Here is an 18809-nt window from a genome sequence, read left to right as displayed (position 1 = left end):
AGGTGGCTAGATCTGGATGGACCTTTTGGAATCTACAATTATGGGGTTTGAAGCTGATTCTGCCCATGGCCATTCACCATATTAGGATGCTAAAGTGCTAGAAGGAGTCCTGGGATCCGAGCTTGTTTTGGTGACATCGCAATCACTGCCCCAGCTGGGCCTCAGAGTGTGACAACTCAGAGCTCCCCTCTTCCCTTGATGGGGGTGGGGAGGGGGGAGAGGCTGAGCCATTCTCGGGCAATTAAGTGGATGTGCTGATGCATCGATTTTATTTATTGAGCTCCTACTGTGGGCAGAGCACACAATACACTAGATGCACTGGAGGGTAAAGTAGAGGTCAAAGATAGGATCCCTGTCCCCAAGGAATTTACAACATCACAAATTATTTCCAGATAGGAAGACAAAGAGGATGGAAAGATGGATAAAGTAAATCAATGTCAATCAAATTTATTGAGCGCTTACTGTGTGCACTGTGGTGCTTAAGTATTACAGTGTGTAAATTGTTATATACCAAAGTACATATGGGTAGCTTTGCATACAAAAGTGCTGAGGGGTATTTGGGAAGATACCACATGGGAGAAGCAAAATTAGTGAAGTAGCGTGGCTTAGTGGCAAGAACATGGGCTTGGGAGTCAGAGGACATGGGTTCTAATCCCAGCTCTGCCATTTGTCTGCCATGTGACCTTGGGTAAGCCACTTCACTTCTCTGTGCCTCAGTTAACTCATCTGTAAAATGGGGATTAAGACTCTGAGCCCCATATGCTCACTTGGAGAAGCAGAGTGGCTCAGTGGAAAGAGCACGGGCTTTGGAGTCAGAGGTCATGGGTTCGAATCCCTGCTCGGCCACATGTCAGCTGTGTGACTTTGGGCAAGTCACTTAACTTCTCGGTGCCTCAGTTACCTCATCTGTAAAATGGGGATGAAGACTGTGAGCCCCACGTGGGACAACCTGATTCCCCTGTGTCTACCCCAGCGCTTAGAACAGTGCTCGGCACATAGTAAGCGCTTAACAAATACCAACATAATAATATGGATCAACCTGATTACTGCAGTGCTCAGAACAGTGCTTGGCACATAGTAAGCACTTAGCAAATACCACTATTATTATTATTAATAATAATAATAATAATAGTGATCGGGGAATCTTCCTGGGGAAGAAGGCATTTCAGGGGAGGTTTAGAGATGGGGAACCAGATGTACAACCCCCAGATGTATTGGCTCGTGTCTTCTTGGCAATGCCCTGATGTTCAGGTGGTCTTCCAATGGTTCAAACCATGATTCTCCTCTGGAAAATTACTTTTAAAAAGTCCACCTAGTGCCCATCCTGCTCTGGGGGACACCTCTCCATGCTGCACCTACTAACCCATAGTTAAGCCTTTGGTCAGAAAACCACATAAAAAGGCAATCCAAATAACCCCTTCCTCCAACAGGCCATTACTTCACTGGGGATGGTGCCTTCAGGACCTCCGAGGGCTATTACCAGATCACCGGAAGGATGGACGATGTCATCAACATCAGCGGCCATCGCTTGGGGACGGCAGAGGTTGAAGATGCCATGGTGATCACCTAGAGCATCCTTTTCTCCTCCCTTCCCCTTTCCAGTCAGCTCTGATCCCTTGCCTTCCTTCACTCCTCTCCAACCTCCCAAGTCAGGCCAACAACTGGGAGGCCATGTCACATTACCACATGTTCCGCCAGCATAAGAATACTTCTGGACTTTTCATCATTTCTTTTAGAAGCTCAACAATCATTAGATCATCTGGGCTAGACCTACCTCACTGCAGAAGGCCAGGGAAAGCTGTTGCCGGAGTTTGGCTGGAAAACACCCTGCCAGACAGAACTGCTTGTATCTGTCCCAGTTCTTAGTACAGTGCCTGTCACATAGTAAGCGCTTAAAAAATACCATTATTATTATTATTAATGGGTCCCTGGCACCTGTGTGCTGCCTAGTAGAAGAATGCCTGCCTCATTCTATTACCCAGCAAATTATGCCATCCAGCTGATGCCCACTCATTCCCCTTCTGCCATCTTTGCCCTCATCCAACGAAGGGATCCACTCTCCAGGGACAGTGGGAGTGATGGCCAACACAGCTTTGCAAGCTGGATTCCCAGATTTGCTCATCCCAAGTCTCTGACAAGACCTGAGTGTTTCCAAGCAGGGTTGAAAAGACGCAAAATGGTGACTTTCTGCCTATAAAGTGTATGATGCCTGTCTCCTCCTAAGATTCTTTTCCCTCTTTTGCCCCAGTGCTCCAGATGAAAAGTTGGTGTCTCTGAAAGAGGTGCTCTGCTATTTCTTGCCCCATTTTTATTGTCTTTTTCAGGCCAACCACCCATCTGTGCCAGAATCAGCAGTGATTGGTTATCCCCATGACGTCAAGGGAGAAGGTAAGTGTCCCCAAAGTGTCTCCATCTTAGGTCCAACAGAGGATGAAAAAGAGGAGGTTCTGGGGCTTTGGGGTGAGAAGGGGAGTGTGGGACCCAGTATAGCCTTTTCTTCAAGCCAAGGGGAGTTTCCCCTGCAGGTGGATGTGAGAGGCACATTTTGGGCAGGTCATGAGTGAGTGTCTATGGGAATCCAAAGTGTCTCTCGGCCACTGAGTTGGGGAATGAGAGTTATCTGGGAGGGGCAATGATTATGCACTGAACAGCTCTAGGACCTCCTCCAGGAGAGGGGCGTTCCTCAGAGCACTGACCTAAATATCACAGTCAAGTAAGTCCGTAAGTCCTGTCTGTAAGTCCATAAGTCCCCCAGGCTCTTTCATGCTTTTTCTATATTAGACTGGGGGATCTTGGAACAGGGGAGTGTGTGTATCAGATCAGCAAGGACCCCAAGAAAGAAAGAAAAGCAGTCTATCTGTTTTAGGCCAATTGACCCTTGCCCCAGTCTTCCCTACAATATTGGATGCAGGACCCAGGGGTGGTCTCTGACCTAAGGCTTCTGGGAGGAGGAAAGCCCTGAGTAAATGGAGAGACAGAGAAGGCAGCAACTCAATCAAACCACTATGAACACCGGTGGTCCTGCCCTGATCAGAGATGTGCCAAATGATTTTATTAGTGAGAAAACCTGGTTTTTGACCTTGTTGATGTTGAATATTGACTTGATTTTTAATGATTTATTGGTGATGAGCTGCCAGTTAATGCCAGAAAATGGCTGGGGGTAGGTGGATTTGCCCTGCTGTTGCTCCCGTCCTAGGGTAGTGGGGGTTGAAGGATGCTGGGATTTCTCTGGCTGAAGGACCTGGAGTATCTCTGGGAGCCTCACTTCTTGAAAGGACTGACAAGAAGTCCAGGCTTGGAATGTTTCAGTCTGAGCTGAACTCCAGGTCACCCTCCAGCTTGTAAACTTTGCTAAGGCTGGTGACTGCACATGATGAAATCAGGGTCAGCCTGTAGGGCAAGCAGGAAAAGAGCAAAAGGAGTGGTGGTTTCTGTAAAGAGGCCCCCAGCCTCTGAGAGAGACGTGACTACCAGAATTTCTTTCCTCTGCCTACCACCTTGGGTCGTTCTGACCCTGATGAGAAAAAGAAGGTTAAAAATACAATTGGAAAAGGGCAATGGAATAGTAGAAATGTCCAGCCATGGCAAATGCAGCAGTTTATCTGGGGAAGACAGGATTACTCAGATTTGGACTTCTTCCCAGGCAGCGATTCTAAGGTTGGAGCAAATAGATGGATTTGCTTCCAGGACTTCCAGCAGCAGAACATAATCTACTACATCAGAGAATTATCAGTCCCTCCTTCTCCTTCTTAATCTATCAATCAATGGTATTTAATAATAATAATGTTGGTATTTGTTAAGCGCTTACTATGTGCCGAGCACTGTTCTAAGCGCTGGGGTAGACATAGGGGAATCAGGTTGTCCCACGTGGGGCTCACAGTCTTAATCCCCATTTTACAGATGAGGGAACTGAGTTGAGCGCTTACTGTGGGTAGAGCACACTGAATTGGTATTAATTTCCCCAGGTTGCTGGCGGACAGAAACAGAATCAAACACAGGAAGTTGAGCCAGAAGCTTTTCAATCTGTTACAGCATAGACTCCTTGAGTGCAGCAGTCATGTCTACTGATTCAGGACTCTGCACATGATAGGCTCTCAATCAATCTTATTGTTGCCCACTTGCTTGATTGTTTGAAGGGCCCCAGCCCCTGGCAGCCTATTATCCAGTACACTAACAAAACTGAGCACTCCTTCCTCATGCCCCACTTAGCCATGCCCTGGAGATGGACAGGATCCAGGTGAAGTGTGTAGGGGTGATGCTGGCAGGAGGTGAGGGTGGGCAGAGGGGCATGTGTCTGATTTCAGAGTTGGAAAAGGCAATTTTGGATGTTTGGGAATCAAATGGGCTGGGTGGGTGCATTCAGGCAAAACTATAGAGGTTTAGTAACAAGGGTGACCATTCACATCCAATTTTGTGCTGGAGAGTCCAGTTTTCTGCTGGTCAGTCCCTTTCTGGTAGTGGTACAAGGCCAGTCACTTTTATGTTGGGTATTTTTTTTGGGGGGGGGGAAATACCCAGACTCCCTCTGCCTCAGCTCCTGCTGCTCCTGAGTCCCATGACCTGGGCGGGAAAAGTGGTGGGGTTATGGAGCAAGGGTAAGCCTCAAGGTGAGCCTGAGCAAGGGTGTCCCCAAAGACACAGCAGAAGTTCTGCAGATTTCCTCAAAGAACCTCTTCCTGTTTCATGTGACTCTTCATTGCATCCCATCACCTAAATAATGCAATAATTATAATAATAATGATGGTATTTGTTAAGCACTTACTATGTGCCAAGCACTGTTCTAAGTACTAGGATGGATACAAGGTAATCAGGTTGTCCCACCTGGTGCTCACAGTCTTAATCTCCATTTTTCTTAATCTCCATTTTACAAATGAGGTAACTGAGGTAGAGAAAAGTTAAGTGACTTGCCCCAAGTCAGATGCAAATGACAAGTGGCAGAGCCAGGATTAGAACCCATGACCTCTGACTCCCAAGCCCATCCTCTTTCCACTAAGCCATGCTGCTTCTCATACCTAACCTGCAATACATCTACTGCTTTCAGGTAGCAAAGGGGTGTCTGAGAGTCTCTACTGCTGTCAGTGGCCACCCTATTTTTTTTCCCAGTGGTATTTATTGAGTGTTTACTGTGTACAAACCACTGTACTAAGTGCTTGGGAGAATACAACACAACAGAGTTGGTGGGTATGTTCCCTGACCACAATGAGCTTACAGTCTAGAGAGGGAAAAAGGCATTAATATAAATAAGTAAATTATGGTTATATACCTAAGTTCTTTGGGGTTTAGGGAAGAGTGGATATAAGGTGCAAGGTCAATCCATCACTCCTCAAAAAACTCCAGTGGTTGCCCATCCACCTCCATATCAAACAAAAACTCCTCACCATTGGCTTTAAAGCACTCCATTACCTTGCCTACCTTACCTCACTACTCTCCTATAATTCAGGCTGCACACTTCTCTCCTCTAATGCTAACCTTTCACTGTGCCTTGATCTCATCTATCTTGCCACCGACCTTCATCCACATCCTGTCTCTGGCCTGGAATGCCCTCCCTCCTTAAATATGACAGACAGTAACTCTCCCTTCCTTAAAGCCTAATTGAAGACACATCTCCAAGAGGCCTTCTCTGCCTAAGCCCCCCTTTCCTCTTCTCTGGTTCCCTTCTGCATTACGCTGACTTGCTTCCTTTGTTCTCCCCGCCCCCCGCCCCCCACCCAAACCCAGCCACAGTACTTATGTAAATATCTGTAATTTATTTATTTATATTAATGTCTGTCTATCCCTTTCTAGACTGTAAGCTCATTGTGGGCAGGGAATGTGCCTGCTTATTGTTGTACTGTAATCTTCCAGGTGCTTAGTAATAATAATGTTGGTATTTGTTAAGCACTTACTATGTGCAGAGCACTGTTCTATGCGCCCGGTTAGATACAAGGTGATCAGGTTGTCCCACGTGAGGCTCACAGTCTTCATCCCCATTTTACAGATGAGGTAACTGAGGCACCGAGAAGTGAAGTGACTTGCCCACAGTCACACAGCTGACAAGTGGCAGATCCGGGATTAGAACCCATGACCTCTCACTCCCGAGCCCAGGCTCTTTCCACTCAGCCACACAGTGCTCTGCACACAATAAGTGCTCAATAAATACAATTGAATGAATTAATTAATATGCTTTAGGTGACTTTTTATCAACCAGTCTGAGCTGATGGATTTTCCCTCAGAAAGAGTCTGCTTCCAGGGTTTCCCCAGGATAGGCAAATAAGGTGGTCCTGAGAGGCCCTGGACCCTATTGGACAATCAGGGAGGAGCCTGAGGATCTCTCTGTGGCAGGAATGGGGTCAGGGGAGCATTTATTATTATTATCATGGTAGTTATTAAGCATTTACTATGTGCCAGGCATTGTACTAAGGGTTGGGATAGACACAAGCAAATCGGGTTGGACACAGTCCCTGTCCCACATGGGACTCACAGTCTCAATCCCCATTTGACAGGCATGGGACTCACAGTCTCAATCCCCATTTGACAGGTGAGGTAACTGAGACTCAGAGAAGTGAAATGACTTAACCAAGGTCACACAGCAGACCACAGCTGGGATTAGAACCCATGACATTCTGACTTCCAGGCCCAGTGAGCCAAGCTGCTTCTCATTTCCCAGTCAGCATAGCATAGGGGAATGCTGTTTTACAACATGGAACAGCTGTAGAATGGTTGAAACTTGGAAATAAAAAGTGAAGGGGTGGCATGTCCTAAATTGGGCTTTAATGTAACAGCAGTGCTACCAGGGAGACTAACTGAAAAGTGGTGGAGCATGGAGGGAGGCAGAGAAGTCAGGGAGCTGTGTGTGTCAGGGGTGGGGGAAGAAGAGGTGGGGAACTGCTTGGGGGAGAAGGGAGAAGGAAGGAAACTGGACCAGGGGAGGAAGGGGCTGGGAGGAATCAACTCTCCTGCCAGGTTTGGACACAGTGTCGAAGGTGGGGCTAATGGATACTGGCTAACATCAACAATTAGTACATCATACACCTGGATTCTACTTGTGTTACTCTTTTTTGAGTCTTGAAAATCTTTTTCATTTCTTCCTATCTTAAATCCACTGGGAGAGTAAATGCCCCTTCCAATGGGCAAGGAAGTTTATTTTTCTCTTTTTTTGATGTTTTTCATGATCAGAAATCATGAAGCCTCTAAAACCCACTCCCTTGTCCTCTCAGAAAAATCCCCACTCAGCCACCTGGGGACACTGGAGTTTCCCTGGTGTCAAGCAGGCTATTTTTCATAGCGTCCCAAGGGGCTAAGAGTTTAGCTAGCCCATTCATTGTTTTGCCTCAAGAGCTCACTGAAATCGCTCTGGAAGGAATAAAAAACTTCTGAGGAGGATATTACCAATATGATTGGGTTGGTATTGTGGTTATTGATGTTATGGTATATATTAAGCCCTTACTTTGTTGCATGCACTGTACTAAACACTGAAGTCTATATAAGATAAACAATTCAGATGTCTGTCCCCAGGCTCACAGTCTAACTGGGGGTGAACCCTAACAATGAATCACAGACGTCAATCAGTTACAAACAAAAAAAGGATATTCAAGATTAAGTAATCCAAATTAAGATGATTAACATAAGGGAATAAAAGGGGCAGTCTTTGGGCTCTTTCCCACTGTGCAGTCCTCCGTCCGTGATTGCAAGAGGCCACAATGCTTTCTGTATCCAGGAGGTTGTTGCTGGCTTCATTTTCCATGGGGTTAGGTGGGAAGAGGGAGCCAGCTTCAACCAGTGAGTAGTTAAGGGGCTCTGGAGCTCCCGATTTCACCTTAGCCCTGTTTCCTTTGTTGGCAACATTATGGAAATGCTCTCCCGTGTCCAGACTCCGGTTGACTGTGCTTTCCGAGGCGTTGGCCGAAGAGTCACTGCCGGGCAGCAGAAATGCATCCAGATAGTTCTTCCAAGGGTGCTTTGCCAGCTTGCCAAAAAAAACTATTTTGAGGGGGATTTGGGCTCTGATACACTGTCTTCTTTTTTTTTCTGCCAGCTGCATTTGCTTTCATAGTGCTGAAAGAAGAAACCATCCAGCCTGATGTCATCATCAGTGAGCTCAAATCAATAGTGGCCATGAAAATAGCTAAATACGCTGTGCCGGATCAGATACTGGTGAGTGGTAGCAGCAATATTAGCTATGCTGGTTCTCCGAGAATTTACCTACTTTCCTGCCTCTTTTGTTCCTCTCCCCAGTTCCCCATTTCCCAGTAATCAGCAACTAGATATGGGGCCAAAAATGTAATGAGACTGATCATGGATTTTGTCTAAAGACTTCAACCACTTATACCAGATCTAGCCTCCCTAGCCCTCTCCTGAGGTCCAACTCTAGCTCTGAACTAATAATGATAATAATAACAATAATAGTAATAATAATAATAATAATAATGTTGGTATTTGTTAAGCGCTTACTATGTGCAGAGCACTGTTCTAAGCGCTGGGGTAGACACAGGGGAATGAGGTTGTCCCACGTGGGGCTCACAGTCTTAATCCCCATTTTACAGATGAGGTAACTGAGGCACAGAGAAGTTAAGTGACTTGCCCACGGTCACCCAGCTGACACGTGGCAGAGCTGGGATTCGAACCCATGACCTCTGACTCCAAAGCCCGTGCTCTTTCCACTGAGCCACGCTGCTTCTCAGTAATAATAATATAACACTAACAATAATAATAATAATATGGTATTAAGTGCTGGAGTAGATCGCAGTACATGCAGATCAGGCAGGGTTCCTGTCCCATGGGGCTACCAGTCTAAATAGAAGGGAGAACAGGTTTTGAATCCCCATTTTACTAATCAGGAAACTGAGGCTCAGGGAAGTTAAGCAACTTGTCATATAGCAGGCTAGTGACAAACCCAGGTCGCTTTCCTGTCAGTGCTTAAACTGTGTCCAGAGCAGCAGAGTTCATCCCCATTGGTCTGCAGGGAGACTCCTGAGGCCTGATTGCAGAAAGTTGGGAGGATAAGGGTGGTGTTGTGGCTGGATCAGGATGTTGGGACAAGCCCCAGCAGATATGAATTAGATGAACTTCAGCTCTTCGACCCCTCCACTCCCCCTCCACCCTGCTCTACTCCACCCTGCTCTACTGAAAAGCAGCATGGCTCAGTGGAAAGAGCCTGGACTTCGGAGTCAGAGGTCATGAGTTCGACTCCTGGCTCTGCCACTTGTCAGCTGTGTGACTGTGGGCAAGTCACTTAACTTCTCTGTGCCTCAGTTCCCTCATCTGTAAAATGGGGATTAAAAGTGTGTGAGCCCTATGTGGGATAACCTGATTACCCTGTATCTCCCCCAGTGCTTAGAACAGTGCTTGGCACCTAGTAAGCGCTTAACAAATACCAACATTTTTATTTATTTTACTCAGAAATCCCCCAGTGGGATGATTTCCTTCAACCTTGGGAGAGGTGCTAGGATTTTTGTGCCTGGCCCTTTTCCAGTACAAAATAGGCCCTGATTCCCTAGCCCTCAAGAACTGCATGGGCTGTGGCGAAGCGGCAGAGCCCTGGTCTAGAAACCAGAGGACCTGGGTTCGAGCCTGAGCTGTGCTGTTAACCTGCCGTGTGATCATGGACAAGTCACTTAGCTTCCCTGTACCTCAGTTTCCCCATATGTAAAATAAGGATAATAATACCTGCCTTGTCTCCCTACCTCACAGGTTGTTGTGCGGGCTGAAATGAACTAATTAATGTGAGAGTGTTTTGGTAATAAAAGCACTGAACAATACCGTGCAGAAACAGCATGGTGTAGTGGATAGAGTAAGGGCCTGGATGTCAGAAGGTCATGGGTTCTAATCCCAGCTCTACTACTTGTCTGCTGTGTGACCTTGAACAAGTCATATGCATCTCCTTGCTTGGTTTACAGGAGGGTCAACAGCTACTCTCCATCCAGGGAACTCAGCCCTGCTCAGACCCTGCCAGGGTGGAAATCAGATAATAATAATGTTGGTATTTGTTAAGCGCTTACTATGTGCAGAGCACTGTTCTAAGCACTGGGGTAGATAGAGGGTGATCAGGTTGTCCCACGTGGGGCTCACAGTTTTATTCCCCATTTTACAGATGAAGTAACTGAGGCACAGAGAAGTTGTGACTTGCCTACAGTCACACAGCTGACAAGTGGCAGAGCTGGTATTCAAACCCATGACCAGTATCCCCACTGTGTCCTTGGACCCAGGCTACTCAGCACTGCCCCTCACCCCCTGCACCCTAATTGACGGTGTTTTCAGGAAAGAGGTCAGAATGGGACAGTGTATAGCCTCAAGGGCTAATGGCCAGAAGGCAGGAGACAGAGACAGAGACAGACCCACAGAGGGTGACTCAAAAAGGGGGAGAGGCAAATGCGGAGTAAGGGAAAGGGGAGAGTAGAGTAACTGAGAGACAGAAACAGAAGGGACAGGGAGAGAGACAAGTGAAAAGAGAAGGATTCAGGCAAAGAGGGAATGAGAAAAAAAGACCGAGAGAATGAGAAAAAGAGAGCAGAAGAAGGACAAAAAAAGTCAAAAGAAAGACAGAGTCAGAGTGGCAGATTTCCAGAGCCTTCAGCTCTCCAACTAATCAATCAATCGTATTTATTGAGCACTTATTGTGTGTGGTACTGTACTTTTAATGCATGGTCTCCCACACAAAAGTCCTGGTCAGTTGGCTTCCAACAGGCAGTAGGCTGGAGCTGAGCTGGCCCTATGTGGCTACTAGCTCCCTTCCACTGGCTCCGTGCCACAGTTCCTCTCTGGGCTGCCAGGAAGGGCAATGGTAAGGATATCATCTTTTCCCCTTCAACCTCACCTTCCTACTCTCCTCCTACAACCCAGCCCACACACTTCGCTTCTCTAATGCCAACCTACTCACTGTACCTCAATCCTTTCTATCTCACCACTGACCTCTCGCCCACATCTTGCCTCTGGCCTTGAATGCCCTCCCTCTTCATATCCAACAAACAATTCCTCTCTCCAACTTCAAAGCCTTATTAAAGGTACATCTCCTCAAAGAGTTCTTCCCTGTCTAAGCTCTCCTTTCCTTTTCTTCCACTCCTTTCTGTGTCACCCTGACTTGCTCCCTTTATTCATCCCTCTCCCAGCCCCACTGTACTTATGGAAAATCTGTAATTTATTTATTTATATTAATGTCCATCTCCCCCTCTAGACTGTAAGCTTGTTGTGGGCAGGAAATGTGTCTGTTATATTGTTATACTGTACTCTCCCAAGCTTTTAATAATAACAATGTTGGTATTTGTTAAGCACTTACTATGTACAGAGCACTGTTCTAAGCGCTGGGGTGGATACAGGGTAATCAGGTCCCATGCGGGGCTCACAGTCTTAATCCCCATTTTCCAGAGGAGGTAACTGAGGTCCAGAGAAGTTAAGTGACTTGCCCAAAGTCACACAGCTGACAAGTGGTGGAGCCGGGATTAGAACCCATGACCTCTGACTCCTAAGCCTGTGCTCTTTCCACTGAGCCACGCTGCTTCAAGTATATTCATTCAATCATTCAATTGTATTTATTGAGAGCTTACTGTGTGCAGAGCACTGTACTAAGAGCTTGGAAAATACAGTTCGGCAGTAGAGAGAGACAATTCCTACCCAACCACCTGCTCACAGTCTAGAAGGGGGAGACAGACAACAAAACAAAACAAGTAGGCAGGCATCAATAGCATCAAAATAGATAAATAGAATCATAGATATATTACACATCATTAATAAAATATAGTAATAAATATGTACAAATATACACAAGTGCTGTGGGGAGGGGAAGAGGAAAGAGCAGAGGGAGGGAGTAGGGGGAAAAGGGAGGGGAGGAGGAGCAGAGGGAAAAGGAGGGCTCAATCTGGGATGGCCTCCTGGAGGAGGTGAGCTCTCAGTAGGGTTTTGAAGAGGGGAAAAGAGTTTGGTGCATGTGAGAAAGGAGGGTATTCCAGGTCAGAGGTAGGATGTGGGCCAGGGGTTGACAGTGGGACAGGTGAGAACGAGGCACAGTGAGGAGGTTAGTGCTCTGCACACAGTAGGTGCTCAAATATATACAATTGATTCATTGATTGATTGGACAGCCCAGCAGAAGGAACAGAGTAGCATCACGAAAGGGCAAATGGAAGCTGAAGAGAACAGCTTCCCCTACTGTCATCATGAGGAGCAGTGAGGTCTAATGGAAAAAGCATGGGCCAGGGAGCCGAAGGACCTGCATTCCAATCCTGGCTCCACCATTTGTCTGTTGTATGACCTTGGGCAAATCACTTCACTTCTTTGGCCTTCAGTTTCCTCATCCATAAAATGGGGATTCAAAACCTATTCTCCCACCTGCTTAGACTGTGAGCCCGTGTACGACAGGGATGTATCTAACTCAACGCCTACTACAGTGTTTGACACATAGTAAGCACTTAACAAATACTATAGTTATTATCACCCCTGTTTCTGCATGTTGCCGGCTCTTCTCCTGCTCTCCCCCGTCTTTCCCATCCATCAGCTGTGGGAATGATATTAAAAGCAGGAGCAATGGTGAGAGCACTCCCTTAGCCGGGACCTCCCTTCCCTGCTCCCTCTTTCGTGCTTTTGCCGACGTACAACTGCTAGGCTTCGTCTGCTTCCAGTGTCCCTGACACAATCAGTGCTGGCTGAGGGTGGGACTTTTATCAATCAATCAGCCATATTTTTTGAGCACTTACTGTGTAGACAGCACTGTACTAAACACTTCAGGCAACAATCTCAAAGCTCCACCATCCTTATGCCTAACTTGGGTCAGATACCTTATTTATTCACATAATTGCCCCATTCCAATTTTTGAGGAGGAAATAAATGATTTTATGTACCACATAATTAAGTCAGTAAGTAGTTATGGCCATGGTCCTGGGCAGGAGGAGCAGAAGGTATAGCCAGTATAGCAAGTTGGGGAAATTAATTCATTTAAGGCTGGCATATGCTGGGGATGAAGAGCAGAAGGCAACTCCACAACAAGGGGAGTGGGAGAGTTAGTTCACTAGGTGACTACTGTATGCAACATTTGGGAGACTGCAGTATTTTTACCAGATACAGATTCAAATTCCCTCTTCCTTCCTCTTATCTTCCTATTCCTTCTCCCGTCTCTCCTTTTTTCTTCTCTTTCTCCTCATTTCCTTTTAATCTAGGCTCAGTGTCGATATGACCCATGTAATAGCCCCACTTCTCATAATGTTATAAAAGTTATTCCTCAAAGTGGGGGCAATTATGCAAGTAAATATGGTAGCTACCACCCTCAAACCTGAGGAGGAAGGTCAGGAAAGAAAGAATTGCTCCCTGTCCTTGGCCTTTCCCTTCTCCCTGCCCTCTCCCATCCCTCCCATCATTTCCTTTTCCTGCATCCTTCACTCCTCCCTTCCCCAACCTCACAGAAGCCCCATCACCTATTTGTCCTATGCTCAAAATGAAAATTAGCACTTCATTGTGATTGACTGACTGACCCCCTACTCTCTTACCAGGTGGTGAAGCGTCTTCCAAAAACCAGATCTGGGAAAGTCATGAGGCGCCTCCTGAGGAAAATCATTGCTGGCAATACTCGGGATCTGGGAGATATCACAACCTTGGAGGACCCTACCGTTATTGATGAAATATTAAGTGCCTATGAGAAACACAAAGCCAAGTCCCCAGCCTCTTAACGGGAACAGAGGCCCATAGTTTAAAACTTGAGAAAGATGGGTTTGCCCAAAACCAAGTAAACAAATCCTCACTCTTTGGGTCTAGCCTCAGAATATGGCCTGTCTACAGAAGTCCAGAATGAATCTTTTCCAACCTATCCTTTACCACGCAACTTTTTCCTGGGGTTTCATTCTTGGAGAGAGACCGACAACACTGAACAACAAAAGAGAATATTAGAAGAGGTTGTGAATGCACTTGCCTTAAAGAAAACTGCATCCACTGGCTTCTCAAGAGAAAAGCATGTGGTCATTCCAAAATATCAGTGATCCTTCTCCAAGACTAATAGAAGGGAAAATTTGATATTAGAAGCCTAAGTGTTTTTTTATACTAAAACAATGGTTTTTCTAGTTGTTCCTAGATACAAAAGGTATAGGGACTTTATTTTTATATTTTACCATTTTGGAAGAATAACAAAAAAACCCCACAGAATTTAAAAATTGATATCTCAAAACCATGTTTTATAGAAGCATATACATACTTTATGGTAGTTATCTGGGATTATAAAACACGATTTCATTTCCCCAGTTGAGAAATAAGAAGAGGAAATAGGCTTTTATTCCTAGTAACTAGTCTAAAGAATGTAAGGAAATTCATTATTGACAGATCTGACTGTTACGGAGTATTAACTCTGTCCGAAGTCTTACCACTTTTTATCTTTGTTATTCCCAGCGAATTTTTTTGTTCCCGAGCTCCTCAGGGGCTGGCTCTAGCCCATTAGGGATACCTACAATTTCTCCCAGCCTATTTCTGGGTTGATGTTTCCCTCCCATACTCCTTGGCCCCGGTCCTGTTTTTGCTCCTATCAGCTCCAATTCAGATGCCAGGGGCTTTTTCCCATTGTGTGGGACCAAACAGGAATGCCTTGGGGGTCATAATCAGAGCAGTCAGGGGATCTTGTAATCAGGGTCCTGTGATACTGCAGAGTTTGGGAACAGGTTGGTGTCAATCTGCTGGGGTCACTGAAACACCAATCCCCCATCTGTGAGGTCACTTTGACCCCAGCCCTGCACAATGTAGGCCACAGCAAACTGAGCCTTTTACTTTCAACAGCAGATCGATCAACTCATTCATTTATTCATTCATTCTTTCAATCCTATTTATTAAGCACTTACTGTGTGCAGAGCACTGCACTAAGCACTTGGGAAAGTACAATACAGCAATAAAGAATGACAATCCCTGGCCACAGCAGGCTCAAAGTCTAGTGGTATGTCTGGAGCTCACTGGAGGCTGGCCAGTCCTATCTTCCAAAAAACAGGTGGACCAATCAATCAATCAATGAAAAGTCATTTCCTGCCATTTTCACTCCCCCCACCCATTTGCTAAGTACTTATTAAGCACTTTTTCTGTGCAGTGCACTCTGATACATAATTGGGAGAAGACAATAGAGTGAATAGGCACAATGCTTGCTTTTAAGCATTTTACAATTTATTTCCTAATTTTTTACCACTTCCACTTCCTCTTTCTCCTTCTCTTTTCCCTTCCTCCACTCTCTCTGCCACTCACTTCCTCTCCCTCACTCTCTATTCTCCTCCATGGTTTTTGCATATCTACTGGCATTTCTCTTCACTGCCTGGTGCTTTGGAACCTGAAGTTGATATAGCCACCACTGCTGGCTGACTTTCAGCTCCTTGAGGCTCCTTGTGTCAGCACTATCACTAGCATTAAGCACTTAAAATGTGAAAACAGAGAAGGAAAAAGGACTTTTCTTGGACAAGAGGAGCTCTGAGAATCTGGAGACATCTAATGAGGTCTGGGAGGTCTGATATCTGATGAGTTATCATTCACTACAATGATTCCATTGACAGAATGGTTTGGTAATTCTACTTGTCTCCTTGGAGGGTGCCACCTTCCCAAGGCCATGATTATAAGGAAAATAAAAGAAATGAGTGAAAGATAAAATAGCTCTATCCTGGTGGAGGGGGTCTCTCTGTATTGGCCTCTTTAAAAATGAAAGGAATGGGAGCCAGCATGCAGAAATGGCTCTTTGTAGGACACCTGACCTATCCAGTCTTCACAGTGTGCTCTGGGCAACAGCCAGTGAACTGTGGGAGAGTGAAGGGAGAAGGAAATCACAGGTCTCACGGGACAATCAAAGTGGCACATTCTGAATATTCCTGGTTCATAGCTCCTGAGGAAGCCTCCAGGAGGCCTCAAAGAATAAAGATTGCAAAATCCCTTTGGCAAAAGCTCATTAGATTTCATGCACCTTATCATGCCGAGGACTCTCCCTGCAGGCAAAGGCCTACTTTTCTATATAAATTTGGAGAGCGCCAGGTGGGACAGTTTGAGATTAGCAAATTGTCATCAATGAAGAATTATTGAGCTCCAGCACATCACTAGCCATGCACATTGTGTGCAGTACCCGCGTTTATGGAGCATTCCGACTAGAAAGATATAGGCAGGCCCAGAGACCTTTACTTTTCATGTTTTTAATTGCCATTTTCTTTCTCATCTGCCACCTCTCACCATAGGATGGGGGAGGGGAAGTCTCAGGGCAGAAGGTTGGAGGTAAGGTTAAGGAAGGGGCAAGGTAAAAGGAGAAAAACATCTTAGAGGAGGCAGAACACGATGTGAGGCTTTTTTTTTCCCTCTGGATTGATCGCCTCACATGTCCCTAGTCCTGTTTAAGAATTGTTTTGAGTCACATATAGGCCCGGGAGGCCTGAAATGGTAAGCCAAATCATCATCCCAATCAGCTCTTTCTCCTGGAATAGCAGAGTGAAAGCAGACCCTGCTGCCAGAAAGGTGCCAAAGCTAGGCCAGGCCAGTTTTTCCACTTCTCACCATGTTTGGAATGAGTTCAGAGAAGAAATATTTGTAGAATGGCAACAGGTAACCACCCATGGTGGACAATTCCACCCTGAGAATCCTTGTAGTTTAAGATCTGTAGGATCTTTGTCCTTGCCTTGGCTGAGCCTAACCCTTCACAATTTCTCTAACTCCTTGGGGTTCAAGAGACGTCACTATTTTCCTAGCAAGAAGGCCTGGCTTGAGAGATTCTCTGCAGCTCTCCTTTTCTGGTTTCTCCAAGCTACGTTTTCTGGGCTTAGGTGGAAGATGAGAAAACTGCTTGGCACATTGGCTTAGAATGTGAAGGGAGCCATCTTTATGCTGATTCCCTTAGACTGTGAGTCCCATGTAGGACAGGAACAGTGTTCAACCTGATTGGAATGTATCTACCCTAGTGTTTAGTACAGTGCTTGGCATATAATCAACGCTTCACACTTATCCTTATTCTGGGCAGGGGGTGGAGGGGTGGGCTGTGAGAGGTGTGCTAAGACAAATGGGGACAACTCATTTTGGCCAGACTCCGCTGGTCTTCAGCCATTGGCTGGTCCACCAAGGGGCACGCTCACATGCTCATCATCCATTCCAGGCCTGTACCGACCCAGCAACATGACTCCAGCTAGGAAGCTTTCAAATGTCCAGAAATCTGCTTCCCACGAATGACTCTCTCAAAGAAGGATCCTCTTTATATCTGTTTGTGCATCGCAAAAGCTTCACAATTCCCCACGGGACCCTGACTTGTTTCTACTGGCCCAGTGACTAAGACCCATGGCATTGACTTGGTTGCTGTGTTGCTTTCTGCTTGGTCCTTGGCTGTTTTCCTTAGATGAGAGCCAGGAATCTGCTGAGTTCAGATTTTAATCATTGTACTTGAAGGAAGAAGCCCAACTAGCTGACTTACTTCCTATGTTCAAATGAATAACTTATAGATTATAATTGCTTTTTGACCCAGGTTTTAATCATTAAACCTAAAATGCTGTTAAACGCTCATATTAAAAGGAGTTGTTGCTTCTGGGTGTTCTTTAATCATTCTACTAAATTTAATCTTTTTTCAAATGATGATTCCCTTATTGATTTTGCCTTGGCCCCAGCCCTCTAGAGGTTGAAATTGCGGATTTCACTCTAGAGATTTGTTGTCGTGTAATGCAATTCTTCCATTTCAGAAACAAAATACAGTCAGTACAGTTGCAAGGGGGAGAGTGGGAGTATGTAAATGATGTGCCAACCCCATGAAATAATGATATATTGGGAGAAGGGCTGGATTAACATGGTACATTTGATATTAATGGATCACATCATGTCTCACCTCTTCCGTGGGGATGAGAGCTGGAGCCAGGAAAAGTCCACCCACTTAAGTCACAGAAACTTGTTTGCCAGGTGCAGAGAGGGCAGGGTTTCTACACAGTAGCAGGGATTGTGTCCAGCCCCGAAAAGCTGTTCTCAGTTGGGCCTCAGCCCCAACCAGACACCATCCGGACAAACTGTCAGAGCAGAGGCAGTGGGGCATGGGGTCCATGGGTAGAAGAGACTGCCCAGCTTTCCCCCTCCATCCTCTACATCTGGCCTCCATCTCCTGACCCCACAGCTTCCCTCCTCATCTCCCTTCCACCTTCCCAGGGTCCCAGCTATGCTACTGAAACCTTTGTCTTCCTGATAGCCATCTGGCTTGGGTTCCTAGCTTCATTTCTCTGAGCCCTTCAACTAGACTTGAGAACCTCTGAGGGGTGGGAGAGATTTCAAGCAAGGTTGGTCTGCCCCATTAGTTCTGCCCATTCTGCTCAGCCCTCTGCAGTTTATCTCCTCTCCAATCCCTGTCCCTCCCCTCAAAATGAAACATTGACACTACAAAGACAGCGGCTTCTGTCAGCAGTCATTACTATCTGTAATAGTAAATGTGGTATTTTTTATGTACCCAGCACTGAGCTAAGCACAGGGATAGCCACTGCGTAATCAGAAGCAACTGGAGCTGCTGCTGTCTTACTAGCCAATCAGTCTGTACATGCACAAACCAGTGAGCTGGAGTGTGAGCTCAAGGCATAGTGGCCAAGGACCTGACTCGGGGTCAACCCCTCTGCTCAATAACTGTAGGCTGTTGTTCCAGGGGATGGTAGGGTGATGTGCCTGTCACCATAGGGTCTATTTATCCACTACTAAGCCCCCTTCGGGAGATGCAGGCTTGCCTACTGAGGGTCCTCTGAAACTGGTGCCCTTTTCTCCAGCCTTATAGAAAAAGCCCCCCCAGCTCCAGCCCCCTTCCTCAAATTCCACTCTATCCTTTGCCACAAAAGTCCTGAGTAGCAGCAGCACCTTGTTTCTTGTCCCCTGTGGATGACCTAGGGCCTGTCCCCTATGAA

At 46.1% G+C, this 18809-nt stretch overlaps 1 protein-coding gene across 1 annotated transcript in view; it reads left to right on the top strand.

Moving 5' to 3' along the window:
- Positions 1-17481, top strand: part of ACSS1 (acyl-CoA synthetase short chain family member 1) — a 59653-nt gene extending 42172 nt beyond the window's left edge. The window contains exons 11-14 of the mRNA XM_029071649.1: positions 1431-1558; positions 2325-2388; positions 8015-8133; positions 13452-17481. Of these exons, the coding sequence (XP_028927482.1) occupies positions 1431-1558; positions 2325-2388; positions 8015-8133; positions 13452-13628 (488 nt within the window). The 3' untranslated portion in view covers positions 13629-17481. The remainder of the gene's footprint in view (positions 1-1430; positions 1559-2324; positions 2389-8014; positions 8134-13451) is intronic.
- The last annotated feature ends 1328 nt before the right edge of the window (positions 17482-18809 follow it).

This window comes from Ornithorhynchus anatinus, chromosome 9 (genome assembly GCF_004115215.2).
Source record: "Ornithorhynchus anatinus isolate Pmale09 chromosome 9, mOrnAna1.pri.v4, whole genome shotgun sequence".
NCBI classification, from domain to species: domain Eukaryota; kingdom Metazoa; phylum Chordata; class Mammalia; order Monotremata; family Ornithorhynchidae; genus Ornithorhynchus; species Ornithorhynchus anatinus.
This window is presented reverse-complemented; position numbering and strand designations above follow the sequence as displayed.